General features: G+C 57.7%; 2 protein-coding genes across 15 annotated transcripts in view; one reads left to right on the top strand and one right to left on the bottom strand.

Moving 5' to 3' along the window:
• Positions 1-17573, top strand: part of CUX2 (cut like homeobox 2) — a 66143-nt gene extending 48570 nt beyond the window's left edge. For 4 of the 13 annotated variants that reach the window (XM_062614478.1, XM_062614487.1, XM_062614439.1 and 1 more), the window contains exons 2-19: positions 93-171; positions 4376-4513; positions 4696-4807; positions 5584-5660; positions 5743-5809; positions 6066-6114; positions 6852-6956; positions 7802-7993; positions 8095-8153; positions 8297-8553; positions 8722-9351; positions 10246-10347; positions 11187-11962; positions 12394-12553; positions 13117-13386; positions 13625-13813; positions 13907-14180; positions 15030-17573. In XM_062614478.1, coding sequence (XP_062470462.1) covers positions 93-171; positions 4376-4513; positions 4696-4807; positions 5584-5660; positions 5743-5809; positions 6066-6114; positions 6852-6956; positions 7802-7993; positions 8095-8153; positions 8297-8553; positions 8722-9351; positions 10246-10347; positions 11187-11962; positions 12394-12553; positions 13117-13386; positions 13625-13813; positions 13907-14180; positions 15030-15675 — 4182 coding nt within the window. In that variant the 3' untranslated portion in view covers positions 15676-17573. Of the gene's footprint in view, positions 1-92; positions 1275-4275; positions 4514-4670; positions 4812-5583; positions 5661-5742; positions 5810-6065; positions 6115-6851; positions 6957-7801; positions 7994-8094; positions 8154-8296; positions 8554-8721; positions 9352-10245; positions 10348-11186; positions 11963-12393; positions 12554-13116; positions 13387-13624; positions 13814-13906; positions 14181-15029 lie in introns of those variants that run through there. The other 9 variants (XM_062614495.1, XM_062614505.1, XM_062614514.1 and 6 more) reach the window with 6 other exon arrangements.
• A 2205-nt stretch (positions 17574-19778) lies between these two features.
• Positions 19779-21799, bottom strand: PHETA1 (PH domain containing endocytic trafficking adaptor 1). Of its 2 annotated transcripts, XM_062614558.1 has the most exons (3): positions 21715-21799; positions 21241-21410; positions 19779-20763 (listed from the first exon to the last, which is right to left on the bottom strand). In XM_062614558.1, the coding sequence occupies exon 3, from the start codon at positions 20750-20752 to the stop codon at positions 19979-19981; it is 774 nt and encodes a 257-aa protein (XP_062470542.1). In that variant the 5' UTR covers positions 20753-20763; positions 21241-21410; positions 21715-21799; the 3' UTR covers positions 19779-19978. The 2 variants fall into 2 exon arrangements, with proteins under 2 accessions (XP_062470542.1, XP_062470535.1); XM_062614551.1 differs by lacking the exon at positions 21715-21799 and having other exon boundaries at positions 21241-21574.
• Positions 21800-24228: the final 2429 nt, after the last annotated feature.

Below are 24228 nucleotides of genomic sequence, written 5' to 3' on the forward strand. Positions count from 1 at the left end.
ACCCATGTGCCCGTCATGGGTCGCACCAGTGCATCAGAGCCAGTTCCCTCCTCTGAGCCCATCTCTGACCCCCGTTTCCCATCTCCCTGCAGGTGATTGCACTTAGTAAGAGAAGCAAGGAGGCTGAGACTGCTTTCCTGAGCGTTTACAAGCACTTAATCGAAGCTCCAGGTAAGCAACACGGTGGTGACCTGGCTGCCTAACGCGTTGCGTGCCGAGAGGAGCCAGCGAGGACCGGCCGTCCCCGTCCCGCTGCGGCTGGTCTCACCGACCTCGGCTCGCGCATGGTGCTCTGGAGATACCAGCCGAAGAGAGGAGTGGAAACAGCTTTTGCCATCGCTGTGTTTCAGCCCCTGAGCCAAATGCACCTTGACATTAGGAAAGGAATACATTTGCTCAGCCCTTGTAATAACACTGCGGCTATCCCCAGTTGTCTTTTTGACGGTAAGTTAACCGAAACGGCCGAGCGCTGGCTCGCAGCACGGCTCCCGGCACCGGCTGTGCCTCGGGGATGACTTCCCCTCTATCACCACCGTGCTCAAAGCCTTGGGAGGGGGAAACTGAGGCACAGGGCAGCCCTGAGGCTTGTGTTGGCGTAATGTGAGGGGATGGGACCCCCCTCGCCATTGCTCCCCACTCCTCGCCGTGGGCTCTGCTGTGCTCTGAGCCAGGGTTTGGCTGCTCAGGGCATGGAGCATCCCTCAGCATGGTGAGGATGGAGAGCTGCGAACGGCTGAAGATGCTCAAAAGGGCTCCTGCAGGGCCACTAATTCATTTTCCAGACATTTAGGAATAACAAAATGTTTTAATGATTTCTTAGGGGAATTAGGGAGACGTATTTTTGTCCTCATTAAATTTTCTCCTGTGCTACAAGAACCAAATGTCAGCTCGGTTTCCAGAACCCAGTTATCTTCCCTCCCCACCTCCCCTCGCTCACCCACCATGCTCCTGCTGCTTGCACACGCGTGCACATGGATGCACACACATTCACACACATTCACACCTCAGAACTGCTCCCTTCTGGTCTCTGCCCCCCTCTTCGTCCCTTCTCTCCATCCATCTTCTGCTCCCCTCTTCCCTTCTGCTCCCCAAATCGTTCTGTCCCCGTCTGTTACATGTCCATGTGTCTCTCGACAGGCGAACTCTTTGTGGAATACTTTACAAGCCCCACATAAGTCCTGATTCGACAATTTTTGCTTTGAATGGCTGCTGTCAACACAAATCTCTGGCAGAGACTGTAACGGAGCCTGATTGCTCAGCAAGTATTTTGATAAGTGAGCTGGCTGTGTGTCTGTAATTACGTGAGAAAACCGTAAATCTTTTGGATATTGTTCACACAGATGTGGCGTGAAGGGAAGGGGGGGAAGCAGTAAAATGTGTTAAAAGCATAATTAATGTCATTGTTGTTGGGGATGATTTGATTTAAGGCTGGCTTTGCCTCGTGGAGGGATGTGTAGGGCACCGGTGGATGCGTTTGAGCAGGTTGGGATGGGGCGGTGGACGAGGTGCTGGCCCAGGGGGAGAGGTGATGGCACTGGGGATGTGCTGCGGAGGTACCATGGATGTGCTGTGCATGCACAGGGAGGCACCAGGGGTGCACCATGGGTCCGCTCTGCTCCTCTTGGAGCTGGGTATCATCATGGACCAAATGTCACCCTTCAGCCCCACAGCGCAGAGACCTCCCCTGAAAGCCGGATCAAGCAGCCAGGCCCTGGCACAGGGATGAGCTGCTGGTCCCCAGGGACACGGATGCTCCCCTGGAGCTGTGTGTGCTCAGAAGAGGGTGATGAGCACCCAGGGCACCTCCTGCCCCATCCCACCATCACACAGTGCCTTGAGCAGCTCCAGTGGCTGCAGGGTGCTGCGGTGGGGGTGTCCGGGGGGGGGTCTGCTGGTGGCTCAGACCCCATCTAGCAGGGGGAAAGGCCCTGGTGCCAGGGCTGGAGACACCAGGAAGGTCCCCTGCCCACCGCCCTGTCCCTGCTGCAGCAGTACTGGTGCCACTAAAGGACAGCCAATAACGCCAGCTAGTGGCAGCACTTATAATATCTATAGAAGCACAATATATATAGTTACATGTATATAAATACACAGATATGTATATATACAGTGGGCGAGTGATAGATAAGCAGGTTCTGCTCCGCTGGCTGTGCTGTCGGGTGGGCAATGGTGCAGCTCCTGAATGTGTGGGAGCTGCTGCGCATGGATGCAGTGCTGGAGCAGGAGGAGCTCCAAGGTCCTGTTTTGGCATAAGCCTCTCTTGTGTCACCCATCACAGCTCAGGGCCATGACCCACAGAGGAAGGGACCATCCCCGGTGTCATGGGCAGTGTTCTGAGCCCTCCTGTGGCTCAGAGAGTGATGGCATCCATGTACCTCGGTGTGAGCAGATGATGTGCTTGGTTTGGGGTATATTCTCTCTCCAGCCCTGCAATAGGAAGGTTGGAGAGCTGGTTTGTCCACCAGCAGCATGAGCAGGGTGCAGGCGTGGCATGAGCTTGGTGCCTGCTTCCAGTAGCTCCTTAGTGGTGGCCCCCATAGACAAGGACAGAACTTTCCCACGGGATGGGCAGCGTGGTATTAGCATGATGGAATTAATCCAGCCAGGTGTTTTGCATCAGCGCTGCCTCACCTGATACAGGAAGTGGAGCTGAAGCGCTGCTTGCTGTCTCCCCTTCTAAAAGCTCCGTTCCCAACCACTTCATCCTGGGCTTTTGGCTCCAAATGGGAAGCAGCGCACGGGGGGATTGCCCTGGTTGTATTTCAGCAGTGGGGCTGCTCCTCGTGGGAGTGAAAATGCTGACCCTGGAGGCTTTATCACCTAGGCCAGTTCCTCCCATCTTCTTCCTCATCATAGAGGTGAGAGGAGCTGCCGGTGTGGATCGAACAGGGCCTGCCCTGGTGTTTATCCCTGTGGAGATGGCTCAGGGGCTGGCACGGAGCATCCTGTCAATGCCCCAGGGCTGGGGGAGTGCAGGGGGACCCCCGACCCCTGCAGCCTGTGAGCTGGGGCCCTGGAGCGCTGGGTTTAATTAACTATATCGTTATCTCATCTCATGTACTTATGGGTGTTATTAATGGCTGTGAGTGCATCCGGTCTGGTTCGGGGCTGTGCTGCGTCACCACGACCCTCTGATGGTTCACTCCTGTGTCCTAGGATGGGGAACCAACTGTAGGATACTGAGCCAAAGGATGCCAGGAGCAGCCCGGGAAGGTCCCAGCTGGACCTGAGTCCTCATTTTAGTGCCAAAGCCAGCAGTGTCCTGGCTCAGTACCCACTCTGGATGCATCCTCATGGCCAGCATCTGGGCGCAAACCTTTTATCCCAGCCCATCCATGGAGTCTCTGTGACATCCAGCAGAAAGAAGGGAGAACATTCCCTATGGAGAAGGATGCTCCAGGGGCTTTCAGCATTAGCACATGGGGTCTGGTACTCACTGGTCCTGCAGGGAAGCCACGTGGTGGGTGCTGCAGTAGGACCCTGCACCCCATGGTCAAAATGCTGTTGGATGGCAGGGCAGTAGAAGAGCTGTTCTGTGTCCCATTCCGAGCAGTTGTTTGATTTCTTTTCCATCACCGTTATTATTTTTCACCCTTGGGTGCCTGCCATGCATCCCTGATGTACAGTAGCACGCACGGCTCCGTCCCACTTCCCTGTTTGTCTAACTTTTTGACCCTGGAGAATTCAAATCTATTTTCTTTCCTCTTCAAAGAAGGAGAAAAAAACCCACCCCACCAAACCTATATTAACCTGGCTCAATAGGAGGCATTTTCTTGAACTTATTAAAAAATCCAGACTTGTAAATTAATTTGTTCATGTTGTACAATGGCAGTGCAGATGGACTCATTAGCATGCACACAACAAATAATTATAGATGAATTTTTAGCTGGCCTGCTTAATGGGCTTGCTGGGTTAATTATGTCAATGTATAATTACATCAGCCCTGGGAGACATAATGGCACACCCTGCTGAGCAGACACTAGCTAATGATGGTGTAATGCTGACAGAGGGAAGACGGACGGCTCTGAATGCACCTGCTTACCTCGGCACAAACCGCCATTGTCTGCGCCCAAACGGGCTGGCACTGGTGGCACTGGGGCCACTGGTGCTGTGGGTACCACCGGCTCGCTCATGGAGGTGATGCTCCCTCGTAGCCTTGCCAGTCCACTGGGGATGGCGATGGAAAGAGCAGGGCTGAGGGGTGTGCCCGGGGTACTTGGTACCCCGAGGGGTTCCTCAGGGCGAGGAAGGCACCCGCTTTGGTTATGAGTGTAATGGGGGTGGTGAGGAGGGTGGGCGTTGGGTCTGCAGGGAGGAGGGAGAGGGCTTGTGGTGGGCATCCCTTCTGCTCACCGCTGCATCCCGTGTCCCGCAGATCCTGCTCCTGTGCTGGAGGCCGCGCGGAGCCTGGAGGACCGGCTGCAGCAGCTCCAGCGCCTCGAGCCTGAACCTTCTCACCTGAAGGATCTCAGCCGCCCCTGGAAGAAGCACCCGGAGCTCATCAGCACCAAAGGTACCCCCTATCATGGCCGTTCCTTCAGATGAGGACGGCAGCAGTCCCAAATGGGTTCCCCCGTGTGCCTCTGAGCATCCCTGGGGCATGGGTTGGGTCTCAGGGCCAGGACCTGTCCCACGGTCCCTGGTGGCCGCTGCTGCTGTCCCCTGTGCAGCTGTATGAAACGTGTCCCCCCGCAGAGCGCAGGGAGGGGACGTCGCCGGCAGTGGCCGAGCCCCCACAGCCTGGCATCGAGGGCAAAGCACCGTGCACAGAGACCCTGCTGCAGAGCAATGAGGCAGAACAGCAAAAGTACGTGAGTACCGGGGACGGGGTCCTCTTGGGGTGCTGCGGGGTACGTGGTTCCTGCTCCCGCATGGGGACGTCTGTCCATCCTTCCCTCTTCTCCTTCCCTTTGCACCTCCTTTGTGGACACATCCTGTCTAGAAACCTGGTACACATTCTTAGGCATCCATCTGTCCATCCATCCATCCCATGTGGGTTTTGGGCAGTGGCAGGCATGGGCAGAGCCAGGGCAGATCCCTCCAGCACGCCCTTTACACCGTCTCCCTGGCACGTGGCTTTGCTCAGACAGAGGGGTTAAGTCCAGGTCGTTGGATGAACCCCATTAAATGGCCTTTTAATTTGGAGGCTCCCGGTTTTCTCAGGGCCTTCATTGTTATTCCTTAACACGCTGCAGCGGGAAACAAATGAGGAATCTTTAAACCCTAAATTGCAGATCTCTGCGAATAAGTTCCTGCAAGTGCGGGCTATAAATAATGCAGAATAACTTTTCCCTGATTGCTTCCCCCTCCTCCAATTAATTACAGGCGGGGTGGGCTGCCGTCGGAAGGGGTTCAGCCATGGGGAGCAGGGACCATTTTCAGCCCAAAGCGAATTCCTTTACATCTGGGGCAAGGCAACTCTTAACATCAGGGGGTAACATGGCTTGAACATGTCCTGGCATCCTCTGGTGGGTATTTCCTTGGTGTCACGGAGTGATGGGGTAGAGGAGGGGATGCAGCGAGGGGGTCTCTGTACCTTGGGGTCTGTGGCATCAGCAGCTCACTGATGCCTGTGTCTCATAGGGGACTGCAGGAAGCACAGGTCACTTTGGCCGCTCGGCTTGGGGAGGCAGAGGAGAAGATCAAAGTGCTCCATGCAGGTAGGGGGGCCGGGGCAGGGGCTGCTGGCCATGGGGGGCCAAGCCCCAACCCCATGGCTCACCCTCCTCTTTCTCCTCCCAGCGCTGAAGGCCACCCAGACGGAGCTGCTGGAGCTGCGGTGTAAATACGACGAGGAAGCTGCATCCAAGTGAGTCACTGGCAGTATCTGGTTGTGTGGGGAGGCTGTTGCTGTGCCAGAGGCTGAGCCGAGCTGCCTGCAGCAGCACCAGGACAGCCCCGTGGTGCTGCCAAGTGACTTGAGGAGCTGAGATACTTTAAGCATCCCAAGTCACGGGGACTCCCTGTATCTAAGATGCTGCGGCACCTGCAGGAGCTCTCGCCCTCCATGGAGGGCTATGATTGTGCCTCCTTGCTGGCTGACACCTCTTGCTTTCTCATCACAGGGCAGACGAAGTAGCCATGATCATGACAAACCTGGAGAAAGCCAACCAGGTGAGCCAGGAGCTGGCTTTCCAGCCAGCACAGGGCACATACCCTGCTCCCCTTCCATCACATTGGGGCTGATGGGCTTTGCCCCTCAGAACATGCACCCACCATAGCATCCCAAGCATCCACGTGGCCTTGCTGTCCGTCCTGGAAAACAGAAGGGATTCCCAGGCTCTGGGACTGGGAAGCCCTACAAAGGATGGTGGCTCTGGTTTCCTTTGCCTGGTGGCTCCTCCAGCCCAGCCCAGTGGGACCCCCTGTGCCCTATGTTGAGGCTCACTGGTGTGTTTGGGCTTCTGCCAGGTTCCATTCTGGCTGCTGGAGCTGATGTTTGTCACCTCCAGCCTCTCCTGGGCATTTCAGAGCACACCCACAGCACCCTGGTGCTGGTGTCTGGTATAATTACCTCCGGTCCTACCCATTCCTATCCATCAGTTTTACTTCATTCTGAAATCGTAGGGCCAAATAAATGCGCATGGGTAATAAAAGAGGCTTAAAGAGCAGTTTGCATGTAAATAAGGCCTTTGGGGTGGAAAAAAACCAGTGTCCTGGACATGGTCTGCAGGCAGCGTCCAGGGAATGGGATCAGGATGTGGGGAGAGGAAATACACGGAGACCTTATGATGACGGTGGTGGGAGCAGGATGCTTGGGAGGGACGTGCGTCCTGGAGCCCCGCTGGGCGCTGTGCGGGGTGGGACGAGCTGGGGGTGCGTGTCCTGATGCTCTTTGTGCTCTCCTGCAGCGAGCGGAGGCGGCGCAGAGGGAAGTGGAGAGCTTGCGGGAGCAGCTGGCGGCTGTGAACAGCTCCCTGCGCCTGGCCTGCTGCTCCCCGCCGGGCGCTGCTGGGGTGAGGGCACCCCTTGGGCACAGCAGCACCCCCAGACCAGCCAGGAGCACCCCTCGGGGCCAGCAGCACCCCCAAACCAGCCAGGAGCACCCCTTGGGCACAGCAGCACCCCCAGACCAGCCAGGAGCACCCCTCTGGCACAGCAGCACCCCCAGACTAGCCAGGAGCACCCCTCGGGCACAGCAGCACCCCCAGACCAGCCAGGAGCACCCCTCGGGCACAGCATCACCCCCAGACCAGCCAGGAGCACCCCTCGGGCACAGCAGCACCCCCAGACCAGCCAGGAGCACCCCTCGGGGCCAGCAGCACCCCAGCAGAGCTGTCAGCATCCCTCGAGGCCAGCAGCACCTCACCACCATGGCTGGCAGCACCCCTCATGTCTGGGAGCATCTGTCATAGCCAATAGCATCCCATCACACTTGGGAGCACCCTGTCATAGCTAGGAGCACCCCATAGCAGCCAGGGGCACCCTAGCACGCTCAGGAGCATCCCACTGCACTGAGGAGCACTCTATTGCATTCAGGAGCACCCACTGTATTCGGGAGCAAGCCCAAAGTGCCTGTGACCAAGGCATTTTTCCACTGTGGGGTGTAGCATTGGCCATGTCCTATCTGCAGTCCCAGCCTCCTATGGGAGAAGGGGAAAAAGCACCCCATGGCAATGAGCAGATGTACCTGGGAGACCTTTAATTGCTTAGGAAGGGTCTGTCCCTCCCCAGGGCTGCATCACCCACAGCACTGAGTGCTGCGCTCCCCCGCTGCCCATGGGGACATGTCTAACGGGGAGGGCAGCCCTTGTCCCCACATTGGGTGACCGGGAGCTGACGGTGTCCCCTCTCCCGGCAGGACAAAGTGAACTATTCCATGTGCTCAGGGTCGAGGCTGGAGGCAGCGCTGGCTGCCAAGGACCGGGAGATCCTGCGGCTCCTGAAGGACGTGCAGCACCTCCAGAGCTCGCTGCAGGAGCTGGAGGAGTCCTCTGCCAACCAGATCGCGGAGCTGGAGGGGCAGCTGGCTGCCAAGAATGAAGCCATTGAGGTGCGTCCTCGGGGGCTTCACAAGGAGGGGGGACGTGGGTCTGGCCCTGCCGGGTGTGCACGGGGAGCCGGTGCGAGGAATCCCCCCCCTCTGCTCTGCAGAAGCTGGAGGAGAAGCTGCAGGCACAGGCGGACTACGAGGAGATCAAAACAGAGCTGAGGTATGGCTTGACCAGCACCCTGCCTGCTTGCCCCCTGCCCGGACGGGTGCCGCGGGCATCCATGGCGCTCTTCAAGCATCCCTAACAGCTTGACAGCAGCAAGAAGCCATTCCTGCTGAGTCACCCCCTTGTCTCCCTCCCAGCATCCTTAAGGCGATGAAGGTGGCCTCCGCCAGCTGCAGCCTTCCCCAGGCAAGTGCCGCGGCGCGCGTCAACACGCTCACCGGGCTATGGCGCCCATGCCAGCCCTGCCGCCGGTGCCTCCGCCGCCCTTTCCCATCTCGGCTTGGCTCCTTGCAGAGCATATCGAAGGCAGAGGAGGCCCTGCTGCTGGGGAAGGAGGCGTTCTACCCCTCCCAGAAGTACCTGCTAGAGAAGCCCAGTCTGATGGCCAGCACTGGTAGGGTCCCTGCATCCCGCAGCAGCCGGGAGCATCCTTGGGAATGAGGGTGGAAAGGCAGGATGCTGCCCTGGCTGTGGAGCCAACAGCAGGGGAGGGTTTGGATGCCACCTGGGGAAACTGATGCTCCACTGCAGGGCTGTTTCCTTCTCTCTCATTCATCTCTAGAAGAGGATCACTCCGAAGACGAGTCGGGGAAGGACTCGCTGGGCATGGAGCAGCCGTACCCATCCCCGCAGCATGCCCCGGCGGAAGAAGCCGCATCCCCCACTCCCATCCCACCTCTGCCCGGCCCTGGCTTGGCCCCCGATGGACCACGGACATTCTCCTTGTCCCCCTTCCCAGGGGGAGAGCGGCTTTCAGGGGACCCCAAGGCCCCCCAGCTCCCACCACCCTCCTATAAGGGCGAGAACACCGGTGTGGGGCCGCCTTTCCCCTCCGGCATCTTCGGTGCCAAAAGCAGCACCGCGCATCCCGGTGTCACCGCGCCGGCCGCCAGCCCGCCTGGAGAGCCAACCGAGAGCAGCACCAACAGCAATGCTGAGGAGGAGCAGTTGGACACGGCCGAAATCGCCTTCCAGGTGAAGGAGCAGCTGCTGAAGCACAACATCGGGCAGCGGGTGTTCGGGCATTACGTGCTGGGGTTATCGCAGGGCTCCGTCAGCGAGATCCTGGCCCGGCCCAAGCCTTGGCACAAGCTGACGGTGAAGGGCAAGGAGCCGTTCATCAAGATGAAGCAGTTCCTCTCCGACGAGCAGAACGTGCTGGCCCTGAGGACTATCCAGGTGCGCCAGAGAGGTGAGTGGTTGGGGTGGCCCTGGCCAGCGGGGGTCCTGCACTGGGATGCTGCATGTGGTACCAAGGGATCCCATCCCGATGCATCCCGGTTCACCCCAGCAGCACCATGCCATGCAGGGATGCCCAGCAGCCTGGCATGACAAGACAGGCAGGGGGGACACACACAGGGTCACCAATGGCACTCAGGGATTGTCCCAGTGGTCTCCCATTTGCTTTGGGGTGGGATGGAAGCAGCTGCCAGTGGGATGGAGCCCTGGCAAATGGTAGCAATGAACAACAACCCACCCTTGTGGAAGCTGCGTTTCCGGCCGGGCTTTGCTCATTTATTCTGACAAGTGCCATTAAATTATTCATTGGGCTGTTCCGTGGTGATGAATCAACGTGTTTGGGAATATTTTGTTCGAATAATGAAGTGTTGATGCTGCGGGACCTCGGTGCTGTGTCGGCACCACCATGAAATGGTGGCATCTGGCTCCAGGGACAGTGGCAGCAGTGGCGGCTGGTCACTCGTGTCTCCTCAGTGGCACTGAGCACTGCAGGTCCATGTCCATGCTGGTGTTTCAGTCCAGAGGGCTCTGATTTATCCCTGGATCCAATCAAGCATTAACCCTTCACCCACACAAGCAGCGCCAGGGATGTGGGACAAGGTCCCCGTGCCCATGTCTCTGCTCAGCACCCTGCGTGCCCTTGGATGGAGAGATCAAGGTGGCTGGGAGCTGGAGCAACCCGGTCTTCCCATGCTCCAGCAAGTGACTAATCGGGAGTGACATTTGTCTTAAAACCAGCATCCCTAAAAATAACTGAACATGAGGAGCAGTAAATACTTCTTGACATACAAGTGGAGCTTGTAAACCAGCGCCGGTGACAAAGCTGTTATCCTGCCTCTTTGATCAGGTAGCATCACGCCACGGATCAGGACACCAGAAACCGGCTCTGACGATGCCATCAAAAGCATCCTGGAGCAGGCCAAGAAGGAGATCGAGTCACAGAAGGGAGGTAGGTGCCAGTGTGTTGGGAGGCCCTTGGGGTGGCCAAGCCCCCACTTTGCACCCATGGGAGCAGCACCCAGAGGGGTACTTGTGGCTGCAGGTCCCATGGGGGAACCCATGAAACACCCACAAAACCAACAGAGTGTCCAGCACAGGAGTCTCTGCATCCCCTAGGAAACGTAATTCAGATCATGCCAAGCCTGGCACTCACGGTATTCCTGAACAGGGTGGCCCTGGGCACCCAGCATGGAGCAGCATTGGCATGGCCAAAATGGGCTTTTGGGGGCATTTTTCCCACTGACATCCATAGAGGAAATCTGGGGTATGGTGGGAAGAAACGCTGGTTAATAGGGATGGAAGATTACTCCCCATGCAGCAGCGCTTGCATCTGGGCTTTTGGAAACTTTGGATCTACCCTTTTCCTCCCCTGTGCCCCAAACCAGATGATTAAATGAGGATGCAAGATCCATCTGGCACAAGGAATCATTAAAGCAGCTGCGCTCGCAGTCAATTACAAGAAACGAAGTACATTAGAACAGGTAGTATGCTGAGAAAGCAGAATCCTGGAGAATTGAATTAGACAGGAATGGTGGAAAAACAGACAGGGAAAACAAACATGTTTGTCTATTTCAATCTTTGGTAATGGGATTTATTTTGCAGTCGTCAAAAAGGAGGCTTTGAGCTTTGCGTCGCAGCTTTCGCTTTGTGGGTGCTGCTGGTCCTTCTGATCTGCACCCATGCCATAGAGAGCACTCCAAATCCCTTTTCTCCTGCGTTGTATTATGGCCACATGGTAAAACAACGTTTGCTGCTCCTCAGGGCTCCCCTCACCCCTTTTCTTTCCAGGGGAACCCAAAACACCATCGGCATCGCAAGCGGTGGCCAACGGGGCAGGCGGCAGCAGCTCGGAAGATGCCATCAAGAGCATCCTGGAGCAGGCGCGGCGGGAGATGCAGGCGCAGCAGCAGGCGCTGCTGGAGATGGAATCGGGGGGCAGCGGGCGCCCCGGGGACACACCACCCACCGAGCGCTCCACGCTGGCCACTGTCAGCCAGAACATTGTCCCCACCTATGTCAAGCAAGAGGAGGGGAATGGGGCCAGCCCTGGCCCCCCACAGACACCCCTGGCTGTCCTCTCCCCCGCCGCCTTTGTCCAGAGCATCATCCGGAAGGTGAAGTCGGAGATTGGCGATGCCGGCTCCTACTTTGACCAGCACTGGGCATCGGAGCGGAGCCTGCTCAGCCGACCTTACACCTCTGTCTCGCCTTCACTGTCCTCCTCCTCCTCGAGCTACTCCAGCATGGCCAATGGCCGGGGCTGGCCGCGGGGTGAGCCCAGTGAAGGGGGCACCAACGAGGAGGAGCTGCCACCGGCAGATGATGAGCCACACCGGCTCACCGAGGTGAAGGCAGAGGGAGCCGGCACGGAGCCGGCTGCTGGTGGTCGCCTCTCTTACTACCCCACCTATGTGCCACGGACCCTGAAGCCCACGGTGCCGCCGCTGACGCCGGAGCAGTACGAGATGTACATGTACAGGGAGGTGGACACGCTGGAGCTGACCCGGCAGGTCAAGGAGAAGTTGGCCAAGAACGGCATCTGCCAAAGGATCTTCGGAGAGAAGGTACCAGCCTGGAGAAAGGGGGTCTGTTGTCCCCTTTGTTCCATGACCCCAAGCCCTGGGCTCGTTAGGGGCCTCCGCCAGCTCCTCTGAGGGTCCCCACTCTCCCCAGTGGGTTTCCTTTTGGAGGATGCCAAGTCCTCACAGTTTGACTCAACCCCAAATGGTCTCCCAGTGGTCATTACCAACTGGTTGATGGTGCTTCCCACCAGAAACACCTTGTCCCCTGCGCAGAGCCCTGCAGGGACCATCCTCCCATCCCACTGGGTTTCCTAGGAGGGCCCACCATGGTCGCAGGACCTATGGCTGAGGCCAAGGGCTTTGGACATGCCATGGGGCCATGAGCGCAGCAGTGGGTGGCAGCCTCCCTCGGCATGGGGACCGAGGGCAGGCAGCAGCCCAGTGCTGGTGGGTGACACATGCACGGTCCCTAGGTGCTGGGGCTGTCCCAGGGCAGCGTGAGCGACATGCTGTCACGGCCCAAGCCATGGAGCAAGCTGACGCAGAAGGGTCGGGAGCCCTTCATCCGCATGCAGCTCTGGCTGACAGACCAGCTGGGCCAAGGCATCAGCCAGCAGCCACCACCTTCCCAGGGTAAGTGCCACCGCGGTCCCTGCGGTCCCCAAGTGCCATCAGTGCTCCCAATGCTTCTGCATCCATTCCCTGCATCCCAGCACAGGGCAAGTTCATCCTCCTCCCACCCCAGCACTGGAAAGAGTTTCCTCAGCACCTACACCCCAATAAGGCAATTCCCTTTCATCCCCCTCTCCTCTAATGCATCCAGCTCATTTTAAACCCCCTTAATTAGTCACTTAGACAATTATGGGCTGTTATACAGATCCTCAAAATTATTTGGTCAGAAGGGGGGGTTGAAATTGCCTAGGTTAATAATAATAAAATAATAATAAAACCAGAAATCTTTGGCTTTGTGCCTGGCACAGATATAGATATAGATATGAAATAAAACTGGGTTTTATTTTATACATCAGTGGTGTTTTCTCTCCTTAATTCTTCCACTGGCTCCTCCTGCTTTGCCATAGCTGCTGGTGAGACTTTGCCAGCATCCCCAGAACATCCTTCCTGCTCCCGCAGGGTCCCTGCCCTCTCCCATCCCACCCCACCATCCCCGCTGACCCCTCTGCCCTGGTGTCACACAGCCAGCCCGGTGGAGCCCCAGCCGTCCCCCTCGCCGCCCCCCAGCCCCGCTGAGCACGAGAAGGGCTGCCAGGAGCCCCTCACCCTGGCCTTGGAGAGCAGCAAAGAAAACCAGCAGCCCGAGAGCCGGTCCACGCCTGCGCTGGGTGGGAAGATGTACCCCAACAGCCAGGGACCCGTGGGCATCCAGGAGATCGTTGCCATGTCCCCGGAGCTGGACACCTACTCCATCACCAAGAAGGTCAAGGAGGTCTTGACGGACAACAATTTAGGTGCGGATCCTCTCTCCGCCCGGGTTTTCGGGAGCTGCTGGTGAGGCTGCATGGATGCATCACCCCAATTCCCGTAGCCACAGACCCCTCCTTGTCCTCTGTGGGTGCTCAGTGGGATCCTGGCATGCTGGGGAAGATGCTGGCTGGGAAGCGGGGGTGCTCCCGCTCCATGGGGGGACTGTAGCACCCACCACGCTGCTCTGCCCCGCTCTAACCACCTCTGCTTCTCCTCTGCCAGGCCAGCGGCTGTTTGGGGAGAGCATCCTGGGCCTGACGCAGGGCTCGGTGTCCGATCTCCTCTCCAGGCCCAAGCCATGGCACAAGCTGAGCCTGAAGGGGAGGGAGCCCTTCGTCCGCATGCAGCTCTGGCTCAACGACCCCCTCAACGTGGAGAAGCTGCGTGACATGAAGAAGCTGGAGAAGAAAGGTGAGGGCCAGGGTGGTGCAGCCCCAATGGGACCGGGGTGCTGGGCAAGCAGGGGGGCTCCCCGGGCACGCAGCTGGGTCTCCTCTCCTGCAGCCTACCTGAAGCGTCGGTACGGGCTGATGAGCGCCGGCTCGGACAGCGAGTCCCCCAGCGCCCGCTCCGAGTGCGCCAGCCCCAGCCTGCAGCCGCAGGACCTCAGCCTCCTCCAGATCAAGAAGCCACGAGTGGTGCTGGCCCCAGAGGAGAAGGAAGCCTTGAAGAAAGCCTATCAGCTGGAGCCCTACCCCTCGCAGCAGACCATCGAGCTGCTCTCCTTCCAGCTCAACCTCAAGACCAACACCGTCATCAACTGGTTCCACAACTACAGGTATGGGCGCTCCTGGGCTGTGGATATCTGATGGTGCTGAGCCACAAAGAGGGTGTTGTTGTTGCTCTTCCAGTCCTCCCAGTCCCTCTTGCGTAGATGGGAAGGTGCAGACCCATGCGTGGTGCTGGATTGCAGCTGTAATGCAGCATGCGCCCTGGTTGATGGGTAGGCAAGAGGTGTTGACCAGCTTGACCAAGTCGTGTTGAGCATCTAAAGCAATTACCATGCTCATGTCCACTTTCTCACTGGTGTGGGACACCACTTGCCGCTGAGCAGGAGCTCTGTTGTGGGTGCAGGAAAGGCTTATGGAGGCTCCTGGAGCACAGGATTCATCCCCACAGTGGGGGAACAGCACAGCCTTCATCCTTAGGCAGTGTTCTAGGTGCATACATGGCTCCTGGGTCCTCTCCAGGCGCACTCCAAGTGCTGCCAGCTCTGAGTCAACAGCCCAGATGATGTGTTTTGCTCCTTCCCCTATAGAAAACAGTATGAAAACATATACATTGACTAATGGTGTTTTCAAGCCCACAACCTTTCCACTCAAATGGTTCCAGGAAAGCCTGTAACGCAACTGCTCTGAAGAAACCTTTGAAAAATGATAAGTATTAACAAAAACTGCCTCAGTTTGGCTGGAAACAGCCCCAAAGTGTTGCAAAACACATTCCCCGTGTTCAAGCAGTGTGTTTTTCCCAAAAATAAGTGTTTTGAATGCCAGCAAGGTGGGGTTTTTCCATCCCAAGCGGTGTGACTGCATTTTTATGGCTGGAGATGCTTTTCCAAGACATGCAGTGCCTGTTGAGTGGGATGATGGGTGTTGGCCACCGACCCTCCATGGCTGTATCCCGACAGGTCACGGATGCGGCGGGAGATGCTGGTGGAGGGCGCACCGGACAACGACACAGATCCAGAGCAGAGCAGTGGGACACCCATCCCTGTGCGCCGGGCCCCCCATAGCCCCGATTCGGACACGGAGGACCGTAAACCTGTGTTTGGGGGGGGCGAGCACCCCTGTGCCGCTGTGAAGGTGAAGGAGGAGCAGGGGGAGGCAGGTGGCTGGGGCCGCCGGCGGGACTCACACAGCCCAGCCGGGGCGGCCGAGGGCACTGGACCCCCGCAGGAGGATCGGGGGGCAGCCCCCCAAGCTGCTGCCCCCAGTGCTGGCAGCCTCCCGCGGCGGGGGGGCCGTGCCGGTGCCGCCACCACAGGCCCCCCACCGCCGCCACCGCCGCATCCCGACAGCTCCCAGTCCTCATCGGGGTCATCCCGTTGCAGCTTGGAGGTCTCCCCAACATCGCCCTCGGCAGCATCCTCGCCCGGCCTCGCCGGCTCAGCCTCACCGGGGCCATCATCCGCTGGACCGGTGTCACCGGCGCCCGGCCCCCGGCTCAGCACCAGCGTCCAGCGGCGCCATGAGAAGATGGCCAACCTCAACAACATCATCCACCGCCTGGAGCGGGCTGCCAACCGCGAGGAGGCCCTCGAGTGGGAGTTCTGAGCCCGCCCACACCCTGGAGAGATATATATAGACACCCACATATATATACATATATTTTGTTAAATGCAGCACGCACCCAGAGGCGACAGGCAGCCGGCGCCATGGAGCAGCCATGGAAAAGGGGGTGGCCCCCATGACGAAGCCACATCTCCCCCAGCTTTGTTTTAAATGTGAAAAACTGGGAACGGTTTTAGAAAAGCAAAAAGCAAAAAAAAAAAAAAAAAGGAAAACAAAAATATTTATAGACCTCTTTTAGATATTTTAATAAAAGGATACTTTGGAATTTATTAACAGCTTAAGCTGCTTTGATATTAAAGATAGCTATAAAATGAAGAAGATGTAGCAGTCGTGTCATTAAATGTACACTGAAGTCTTGTAGTTTGCCACTGGATGAGATTAAAAACAAAGGAAAATCCCCCAGGAAAAGACTGAGCAAAGCCATCGAGAAGCACTATGAGACTGACCAAATGGACTGAACGTTTGCTGAGCAGTTTCCACCTCTGTCTGTAAGACACCGCATCGCTTCTGCCCCAGCCAGAGACTGCGACATAGTCCCTGAAGACTCTAAAGCGACCCCCCTGATGCCATCGAGTATGTATTTAGTTCTGGTGGTTTATGTTCTTGGAAACCTTTGTAACACAGAATGTCCCGTGCGGTTGTATATGTTGTAGAGATGTCTGCACTAGCCTCCTGGAACAAGATGTAGCATGGTCCCAACGCTGTCCCTCGTGCTTCCTCCAGCCGGTAAGCAGTGGCAGCCCCGATAAGGCACGGTGCAGCTCCTGCCAGCTCCCAAAGGAAGAGGAAAACCAATGCAAAAGCAATGAGAGCAACCTGTGCTTGTGATTTTGGGAGCGAGATGGGAAGAGGTACCTGGGTGTGATGCTCAGGGGTGGCTCCAGCTCGCTGGGAATGGATATCCATTGGATCCCAGTTCCCCATGCTCTGCCATCGTCTGTTTGGGAAAGAAGAGATAGAGCCTTTGAGCTTTGCCCTTGGGGCACCAGTGCTTGGGGATGAGCACGCAAAACTGAGCTGCCTGCTCACAGGGGGTCGAACCCTGCTCGGGGCTGCTCCCAGCATCACAGCCAGCTCTGGTGGCTGAAGCACTTTTACTTAGGGAGAGCGCCCGAGCAGGAGGAGCATCCCCTCACTGCAGCCGTATTCCCAGGCAGTGGCTGCCCATGAAGCCAGGATGAGGCCCGGATTGTCACACCAGGCTCCTGCCTGAATTGGGCAAGCTCAGACCTGAATTGAGCAAAGCACCATTGAGCTTTGGCTTTCCAGGGCTGACCCCGTGCCACCTCCCAACCCCACCACCACCAGCTGGGCTCTGCTATCAAAATGCCTTTAAACACCATGGGGTGGCCCATGCTGGGCTGCTCTGCCCTGTCCCCTGCCCGCATGGCATCAGCCATCACCCAGCGTGGCCACCGCCATCGGGAGGGCTCCCTGCAGGCTCTGAGGCTATGCATTGACTGATTTATACGTTTTTATCAGAAGAGAAGGTATTTTTATACATGGGTGGTGGTCGGTGAGAGATGCTAAAAGTGGAGGCACGGCTCTCCTTGCCCACCTACCCTGCCCCAGAGAGCCCCAGCTTGCCCATGGCCACTCTTTTCCCTGCCACCACTCTGCAGAAGGTCAAGATATGATCATTGCTCTTCTCTGTTGTGTGCTAGCGGGAGCTTTAGTGGAATGGGATTCAAGGAAGCACTTAGGATGGTCTCGGACGTGGCAATCCTGTTGCATTAAAGCTGGCGGGACATACCGGTCACGTTTTTGTTAGGCTCATGTACTGTACTTCAAAAGTTTCTATGAGATCGATGAACTTTGTTTAACAATTTTGGAAGGAGCAAGTTCTGTAAAGAGCCACTAAATACAGAAGTTGGATACGACCCTGCCCTTGGAGTGTGTTTTGTCTGGAGGCAGACGGGATGGGAGCTTGGTGCCTGGGTTGATGCTGGAAATCACAGCCTTGCTTTGGGTTTGTGGCAAGAGCTCTCACCACCATAAACATCTCCTGGTGGTGTGAAATGGCTCAAGGTGAGATCATAGAATAGTATGGGTTGGACATTCAAAGGTCACCTAGTTCAACCCCCTGCAACGAGCAGGGATCCTGCCCTGTGAAAGTCCTGTGTTCATCCCCAGTGCGGGTTTGCTCCTGCCCCTTGGGTAACTTAGCATCCTTTGGCATGAGGTTTGGCTCAATGGCATGGCACCCTGGCACAGCTCTTCTTCAGAGCCGCCCATCACCGGGCATGTTTGCAGCTCCTGACACGAGGCAGGGGTGTTTGCATTTGATGGATTAATAAATCCATATGTCGCATATCTGTTCAAGCTTGTTTGTCAGCTAACATGTTGGGATGGATTTGTTTCTAATAAATATCTGAACGTCTGGAAAAGCCGGGCCATCTGCCATGGAAACCAGAACCTTCCTCCACAGCCGACTGATGGGGCCACGTTAACCTTCTGGATGCTGTGGGTACGGCTGCACCCCACTGCCCTCCAAATGCCAAAACACCAAGTGGGGTGGCCAGGAGCAAGGCTCAGGGTTCTACAGTGCTCTCAGCAAGCAAGTGACCTGCCTGGCTTCGTGCCTCAGTTTCTCCAAGAGACATGGACCTCAATGATGTTGGCAAGAAGCTGGAGATGTTCATGCAGGTGCTGCAGGCAGGGACATGGGGTCATGTTGGCCACTTCCACTTGGCACCAACACTGTCACCAGCAAGGGGACAGGTAATTTGTCCCTGGCTAAGAGCCCTTGTCAGATGGCTTGGGATGTCCCACCAAGTGCACAGGGCAACCTGAACAGGAGCACCCAAACCTGAGCGGCGTCACACAGTGCTGCCTTGTAACCCTGGTTTTGATGGGATAGTTGTAACACCCCATTGAACCTGTAATGAACCAGCAACTCATACTGGGGCACCCAATACCACTTCCATGGGTGAAACTATAGGAGCATTGTGCTCCCAGTCATTTTCTAATGCCCAAACCCCCATGTTGGTCACCTATGCCTGGCTGTTCAAGCCATCACAGAGAAGCAGAACTGTGCTGTCCCTGCCATGGTACCACCCTGGCACTGGGTATCCTGATATCCCCAGTGTGGCACCATCCTAGCCCATCCATCTCATCCCATCCATCCCATCCCTACAGGCATGTCAGGCTCCAGGGCACTGCAAGACCCTGGCGTTGGCTGTGTCCCACTTGGGTGACCCTGTCGCTGCCCAGCCCCATGGAAGGAAGGGGATTAAAGGCACAAACAAGAACCTGGCACAGGCAGGAATTTCTGAAACAACTTTTATTGTAGCAAAGTCTTGTGCTTGTCCCAGTGGGGCAAAGGGAGCCAGAGCCACCCAGCTCAAACCCAGGTCACCTCCAAGCCAGCAGCCTTAGTGTCAATCCAAACCACTGGGAGCAGAAAAGAGCACCACTAGCACGAGACACTGGCTTCACTCCGGTTTGGCACATGAATCATTCGACACGCTCCGTGCTGACACACACGTTCCCATTACCACCATGAGTGATGCTTCCCCTTAGGAAGCCAGCGCAGGGGTGATGCCCTGCCCTGAAATACCCATCCAGCCCAGGGGTGCCTGCAGCTGCAGCATTCCCTCGGGCCTGCCCTCACCAGGGGTTCACCCAAGGCTGCAAGCAGCGATTGCCCTGTGTGGAACAGCCCGGGCCGGGTGCCAGCAGCTCCCCGGGAAGCTGCTGCTGTTAAGGAAGGGCTGCGCTCAGTGATATTTTCATTTTCAGACCACATCCTGCGGGAGCAGAGGGATCCGGCCGAGCTCAGTGCAGGGAGGGGAAGGTGGTAGCAGGGTCCCTGGCTGTGGAATACCCACAAAGGGGCTCATGCCATTGAGATCCCATCCAAATCCTTCTCCAAAAGTATTGTCCGTGTATGATACCACTGCAAGAGCACCAGGAGGTCCCACCAGACTCAGTGCAGTGCTGGAATCCCAGCAGGCATCAGCCAGGAAGTGGTTTGTAGCTTGCTTGCTTGCTGGGCAAGGCTTGAGAGGCAGGAAGCATCTGCTGCCTTGGCACGAGATGCCCAAAAGCCTGTCAGTTCCCAAAGCCCAGGGGCTTCATGCCATCAGTGCTGGACTGGTGTTTCACCATCACAGAGCAGCACCGGTGTCCCTCACCGCTGAGCCCTTGGTGGCACCATCAGCAGTGTCCATCACCACCATAGACAGGGCTGCACATCCCAGGGTGACGATGGGACTGATGCAGCACCAACAATGATCATCTCCTTGTTACGGGTCCTGGTGGGTCCCCAGGGCTCAGCCATCACTCAGGGCTGGGGACCACGCTGCCTCTCCAGCCAGTCCCGCCGCAGCTGGGCCACCTCCCGGCCGTACCACTCATGGAGCCGGCAGAAGGAGGACGGGCTCTCCACCACTGCACTGCCCACCTCGGTGCTCGATGCCCGCCTGCGTGGTGGCAGCGGCGGTGGCCGCGGGTTCCCATCACCAGCAGCATCACCACAACCTGAAGCTTCGGGTGGCCGGTTCGCTCCCGATGCGTTGTTCCACACAGCACAGCCATTCTCCTTCGGCAAGACAGCGGGCAGAGCCGGCAGCCGCTCCAGGGACCGCTCCAGCTCCGAGGGCTTCGGCTTCCAGGAACTGGGAGACCCCCGGCATCCCCCAGCACACCCACGGGCCATCCCATAGCTCATCTCCTCCAGCTGCTTCTCCAGCTCCCGCACCACCAGGCGCATGTAGTCAAAGCTGGCTCGTGAGAGCGACTTCACCCACGACTCCATGGCAGCCTGGCTCTCTGCCGCCAGCACGTAGGTGCGGGACTTGGTGCCCCCAAAGCGGATGGCGAAGGTGAATTCCTCGGCCGAATCACAGAGCTCCACGGTGCAGCCCTCCAGCACGATGACACCCACCGGCTCCCGGCTCTCCCGCTCCTCGAAGTAGAAGAGCATGTTGCCCTTCAGCACGAACCAGCGGCGGTGGTACGCTGTGTGCCGCTCGCCGCGCTTGTAGAGGAAGCCGGCGTTGTCAGCCGGGGAGTCACAGGTAGCATAGAAAGCCAGGCTCCGCTCGTTCAGCTTCATGGCTCCGTGTCCTGCAGGGATAGAGGATGGATGCTGAGGATGAGTGTGCTTTAATTGCACTGTAATAACCCATCGGCTTGTTCTTGGCAGCAGCAGCCTTTGTGCCCAGGAAATGGAGCTGGTGAATAAACAGCCCCGTGATAGCCGGGATAACTCCGCTTCCAGCTAAGGTGCTGTGGCCGGTGGGTGGCTCAGGGCTCCGTGGAGAGGGGATTTAACCCCAACTCAGTGTTTTCCCATGGAGGAGCCCCAGGCAGGGCTCACAGTGCCCCACGTCACCCGATGCAGGTGACCTGACCGCCAGCACCGTGTTTGCCCCGTGCTGCTTCGCTCCTCCCTGCTTCACGCAGGGAGGAATTATGACCTGCGCCGCAGATCCGGCTGCGGCTCCAGAGAGCCGTGGCCATGAGCCCGGTCGCCGGGGCAAAGCCACCCTCCCCTTGTCCCCTAACCAGCCGTGGCCTCGCTGTCCCCGGCTTTTTGCCTACCTGGATTCAGCTTCTAGCTCCGGTCTCCGGCATCCGCCAGCATCGCTGATGTGAGGGTGGCTGTGGGAGCGCTGGATCCGGGATCAGATGGTGTAAGGAGACTGTGAGGTCCGGCACCCTGGTGTTCCCGCTCCGGCTGATGGCTCCGGCGGGTTTCACCGTTCCCCAGCCTGCACAAAGCAGATGGGCACCAGGATTATTGTTTTCCCATTAAGCCACGTAGCAGGGATCAAGGAGATGAGACGGGGGCTCTCTGGGCTCCCAGCTCCGGGGTGCAGTGGGGACCCTTTCTCCCCGGTACCTTGAGGATCTTTTTGGGGTCCCCAAAGTCTTGAGGATGTTTGGGAGAGGAGGACCCGCCCCCCACCCCTCCGGCTGCGGCCCGCTCAGCCCCGCTCCGCCTCGGGGCACCCCCGGCTCCCGGCCCCGCTCCCGGTCCCGCTCCCGGCCCTGCACCCGGTCCCGCACGGCCACCTTTGTCCTCGGTTCCCCGCCACCTCGGCTCGGCTCGGGGCGGCCCCGCGGGCGGAGCGCTGCTTCCTCCCGCCTCCGCCGCAGCCGCCACCGCCCCTCACCGCGGCTCGGGGCGGCCCCACGGGACACAGAGAGGGGGGCCCTTCTCCCGGAGGAGAAACCGCTCCGGAGCTCGGCCCCGGTGCTGAGGGGTCCTGGCTCCTTGCCACAGCTCTGGGCAGCGCCTGAGGGAGATGGGAGCACGGATGTGGGGATGCAGGGGGTATGCGGGTCCGTGGGTGTATGTGTGGATGTAGGCATGAATATAGACACAGATCTATGGATGGATGTAGGCATGGATGTACACGTGAGTGCACGTGTGGATGTAGGCTTAGAATACGCATGGATGTACACGTGGATGTACTCATGGGTGGGAAGCCTGGAAGCTTGGTGCTGAAAGCGGCTGTAAAACACTGAATTTTTGAGTCAGGTTTTTAGGGCAGAGTCCCAGAAGTAGTGCCCAGAAGCATCCAGCAGGGAACAGGAAGAGGTTGATGGATGAGAGGGCTGAAGATGAAGGCAACAAGGCAGAGGTTGGTCCTGCATAGGTGGGAGATGCTGCAAGGGACCAGCTGCTCACCTGAGCGTTCAGCCAAGTCTTTGGGAGAGGCTGGGCCAAAGCAGACAGGGAGGGGGTCTCTGCCCTAGTGCAAAGGGAAAGGAGGAGCTGGGTGGGCATCAGGGGGAAGGTGACAACTGGCCCAAGGAGCTAAGAAGCACCCAGTGAAAAGCTGGAACTGCCAAGCATTGCGCAGCCACGTGGGCAGAGATCACATCCCGCTTGCTCCTTCCTGACCATGGATGATGCCACATGGCACTAGAGCTGCTGCTGTGCTTTTGGCCCTGTGGCCAGCGCTTGCCCTCTCTGGCAATGACTGGATGATGCTGACCACTGAGACTGGTACCCACATCCCAGGGCAATCATAAAACTTTCAGCTGGGAGTAGCCTTCAGGCTGACTTCTGCTCTTGGTTGTGCTTTCCTGCTGAAAGCATCACCAGCTTGAGGACCATCTCAGCAGCACCACTGTCCACACCGTATCCCAATAAACACAAGCAGCAACGATTTGCTCTCCTTATCATTGTCCCTTTCCCCCAGTCTCTTTGTTGCCCTGCTTGGTTGCGTGTATGTTTTAGCAAACAAGGTTTTGATGCTCATTTTGCAGGGCCCCAACTAAGATATCCTGACATCAGTAACCTCTGCCACAATCACCACTGCTGCAGGTTGTGGTCCTCACCTCGCCTCCTCATTGCCCTGCACAGCTGCTCAGGGCTTTGCAATCTTCTGCTCATGGCGGTGGTTTTCAGATCACTGAGGACTTTTCCCACCACCTTTCTCTTTCGTACTATAAAGAGGGATTTAAACCATCTGGGCTTTATCTTCCTTCCTGAGTGGAGCAGGCTCTGTTCAAGGCCACTGGTGGAAACCCTCAGCTCTCTGTGCAGCACTTATCTCCCTGCCTTGCAGAGACGTGCCTTTTCACATGGCAAGATTAGGAGATGGAAGGACCATGGGAGAAGCAGTATCGCTATTATACCTGCTGGGGTAACTGATTAAAGGGCTCCACGCTCCTGGCTCTGGGACTCTGAAACCCTGGCTGCTTCCTGCAGCCCCGTTGGCCATGTTAGCAGAGGTTGTTCTTCCACTGCAGCCACTTCCCAGGAAGCCCTTTGAAAAGTCCCCCTATTCCTTAAAAACCACGAGCAAAACTACTCTGTGAGTTTTTGCTTCCCTTTGGGTCTCCTTTTGGGATGGTCTCGTGTCACTGCACAGGCTCCAGCACTTCCCTTTCTGAGCGGCTCCATCATATTTTCCCTTCGTTGTTCCTCCAGCATCCCTCCAACAGGGAGCCCAAAGCTTGTGCCTCAGTTTCCCATGTCAAGTCTTGATGGGAAAGATGGGGAAATGAATTCCAAGGCTGAGCTTGACCAACAATAGAGATAAAAGGAGAAGAAAAGGGTCTGAAAGGAGGTGAGGGGCTTTCACTTTGGCTGTGGGCTGCCCTTGGCCTCTGGTTCCTGTTGTCCCATGACTGGTGACTTGGTGCGGTTATGCAGCAGCGGGTGCTGGATGAGGTGAGTGGGAGCTCTGAGTCACAGCGGGTGCTGGCTCAGCAGCGGCTTCCTGGGAATCTGGGGGTGCTGTGGGGATACCCAGAGGCTGCTCCATGCCTCGTCCCCAGCCGGGGATGGAGAAGAGGTGCGGGTCTCCATCATGAGCACCAGTGAATGGTCCTCAGGGACCCCAAAGAGAGTCACCCACGGGGATCTCCACCCTGGCAGCCCGGGGGCCGGGGACCCCACCACCACCACCGGGGCGGCTGCAGTGCGGCCGGTGCCCGGGAGAGGGCGGATGGAGCTCAGCGGCGGCGGCAGCTCCAGGCTCGACGGGGCTGCGGGGAGCAGCCAGCCCCGGGAGCACCCCCTCCATCAGCACCCTGTTCATCAGGACCCAATCCATCACCACCCAATCCATC

The sequence above is a fragment of the Pezoporus occidentalis genome, unplaced genomic scaffold (genome assembly GCF_034315485.1).
Source record: "Pezoporus occidentalis ecotype Australia unplaced genomic scaffold, CSIRO_AGI_Poc_V1 ctg102, whole genome shotgun sequence".
Taxonomy (NCBI): Eukaryota; Metazoa; Chordata; class Aves; order Psittaciformes; family Psittacidae; genus Pezoporus; species Pezoporus occidentalis.